Source organism: Olea europaea, unplaced genomic scaffold (genome assembly GCF_002742605.1).
Source record: "Olea europaea var. sylvestris unplaced genomic scaffold, O_europaea_v1 scaffold705, whole genome shotgun sequence".
In the NCBI taxonomy this organism is placed as follows: domain Eukaryota; kingdom Viridiplantae; phylum Streptophyta; class Magnoliopsida; order Lamiales; family Oleaceae; genus Olea; species Olea europaea.
In genome coordinates, this window is record NW_019265446.1 from 40,877 (window position 1) to 43,101 (window position 2,225).

General features: G+C 38.2%; 1 protein-coding gene across 4 annotated transcripts in view; it reads right to left on the reverse strand.

Moving 5' to 3' along the window:
- The window catches only part of LOC111390686, a 7,890-nt gene extending 5,665 nt beyond the window's left edge, over positions 1-2,225 (reverse strand). For all 4 annotated transcript variants that reach the window (XM_023015753.1, XM_023015752.1, XM_023015755.1 and 1 more), the window contains exons 1-2: positions 2,042-2,225; positions 1,795-1,957 (exon numbers count right to left, since the gene is read on the reverse strand). In XM_023015753.1, coding sequence (XP_022871521.1) covers positions 1,795-1,957; positions 2,042-2,101 — 223 coding nt within the window. In that variant the 5' untranslated portion in view covers positions 2,102-2,225. The remainder of the gene's footprint in view (positions 1-1,794; positions 1,958-2,041) is intronic.

Below are 2,225 nucleotides of genomic sequence, written 5' to 3' on the forward strand. Positions count from 1 at the left end.
GACACATCAAGAAAGACTGTGAAAAGTTGCAGAGCAAAGGTAATTCGACTACAAATTATGGAAAGTAATCAAATATTTCTGACGAGGCCCACATAGCTGAGGACTATTTGAATGATGAAAAACTCTTGATGATTTCTGACATGGAATCCAAACCTGACGAGGAGTGGGTTTTAGATACAGCTTGTGCATTCCATATGTTTCTCAATCGGGATTTATTTGAAACATATGAAACAATGATGAAGATGTCGTTGTCATGGGTAACAACGAATCTTGTCGAGTAGCTGGTTTGGCAGTGTCAAATTGAAGTTGTTGGATGGAACTATTAGAAAACTTGGCCAAGTTCGACATGTTCCAGATTTAAAGAAGAATCTCATCTCACTAAGTACCGTTGATTTGAAGGGAGAAAGAGTCTTGAAAGTTCGAAAGAGTGTCCGTGCGGTACTGGATGTGCGGAAGAAGTTCTAGCTGTACATTTTACAAGGTCGAGCAGAATCGCCAAGAATCATCGAAACAGGTTTAGTACCGTGGTGTATATACAGTTTGGTACAATACCTCTGAGAGTTGGGTCTTGGTCATTATTGAAGAACACTACTCAGATGAGTCTGGAGGACATAGGTAATTCTGCTCTGCGGGTGCCATCGTGTTCAATTGCTAGGGAATGACCCATTGAGGATAGATACGAGGATGTTGATCTGGTTGTATATGTTTTTGTGGTTTTGAAGGTGTCGAGACTAGCAAGGGGCCTTCAGTTAAACATTTGAAGCTGATTCTACTATAGGGTGTGCTTCAATCCTATTTTTGGTAAATTTTGAATTCCTTGTGAAAATTTTGGAAACCCAGTATTTGGGTTCGGCAATCATTTGTCGATACTATGAAAGATGAAGAATAATTTTTCGTGAGGTGGAGAAGTTTGGTTCTGGTTGAAGAGTTCAGTCTATTTCATTGCAGTCGGACTTACTTTTCCAGGTGAAGAAATTTTGGATCTTCATTCGTCGCATCGAAATTTTTGTCAAGGTGGAGATTTTTTGTAATGTAACCCAAATTTTAGTAAGCATTGAAGTTCTAGATGAAGTGGTCATAGAAAGATCAAAATTATAAATCGAGAAGAAAAGTCGTCGGATTTTTACTAGCCTATTACTAGCTAGTCGCTCAAGCAGTAGAGAAACTTTTTGGAGCAAAAGTTGTCGCCTGCCTATCACCGAGCTCTAGCTCGAGCAACGGGGCTATTGCACGGCGCTTGAATGACGGCGCCGTCTAAGTTTTTTGCTTTATGTCCGTTTCACATGTATTTTGACCTAGTTTCATCTTTTAGGTTACTTCGAAAGTTTTGACATGTCCCATATAAATAGTAGACTCGTCATTCAGTTTATTAAGATTGCTGAAATTGTATTTTTCTTTCCACTTGCTTTAATCTTATTTTTGCTTGTGTGACCATTCCCAATACCACTTTTCTCATGTATATTTTAATTTCTCATGCCTCACATCTACAATCCAATTTCCTAGTACAATATGATACTTTTCCAACAATTAATAATTTGCTCTGCTGATCCTCTTTATTTTATAAAATCGGAACCATGTGTAAAAACTTTAAGTTTCTACCCAATACTTTGTCAAGAATGACTTCAATCTAATTGCTAGAAATCATTCATTAAACTCGGAATTAAGTAATATAGAAATAAGTACATTTCCAATTGCTGTAAATCATTCGTTAAACTCCGGTTTGTATTTCCTTTTTTTTTTTTTTTTTCTTTTTTTGGGGAAAGGAAGAAATCAGAGAAGAAATAAATTTCTTACAAGCGACAGTGATCAAACCAGTGATCTCGGACTGCAACGTATAACCCATTTTCATCAACTCAGATTCACGAGCAGCTAAAGCGCACTCGATTTCCCCGCACTTGACCATTTCCGATTCAATTTCTCTGGTTATCTGGATGCTCGCTTCGATTTCTTCATTCACCTTCAGAGTAATGAAATTAAACAGAGAATTTTCATACCGTAAAGCAAAACCGTTGTATGTAAAATCAGAGTTACGTGAGAATACCTGATCAAGCATGTCCTTGAGAGAAGAGATCTGACACAGAATGGCGCCTGAATCGTTCATCCTCTCTCTGCACTTAAGCGTGGTATTAATGAGAGCTTCCCGCGCTTCTTAACGAGTCAAATTTCCAGTGACATATCAATGCGCAGGTGTGAGAGTGGGAGTACCTTTCTGGTGAGATAGTGGA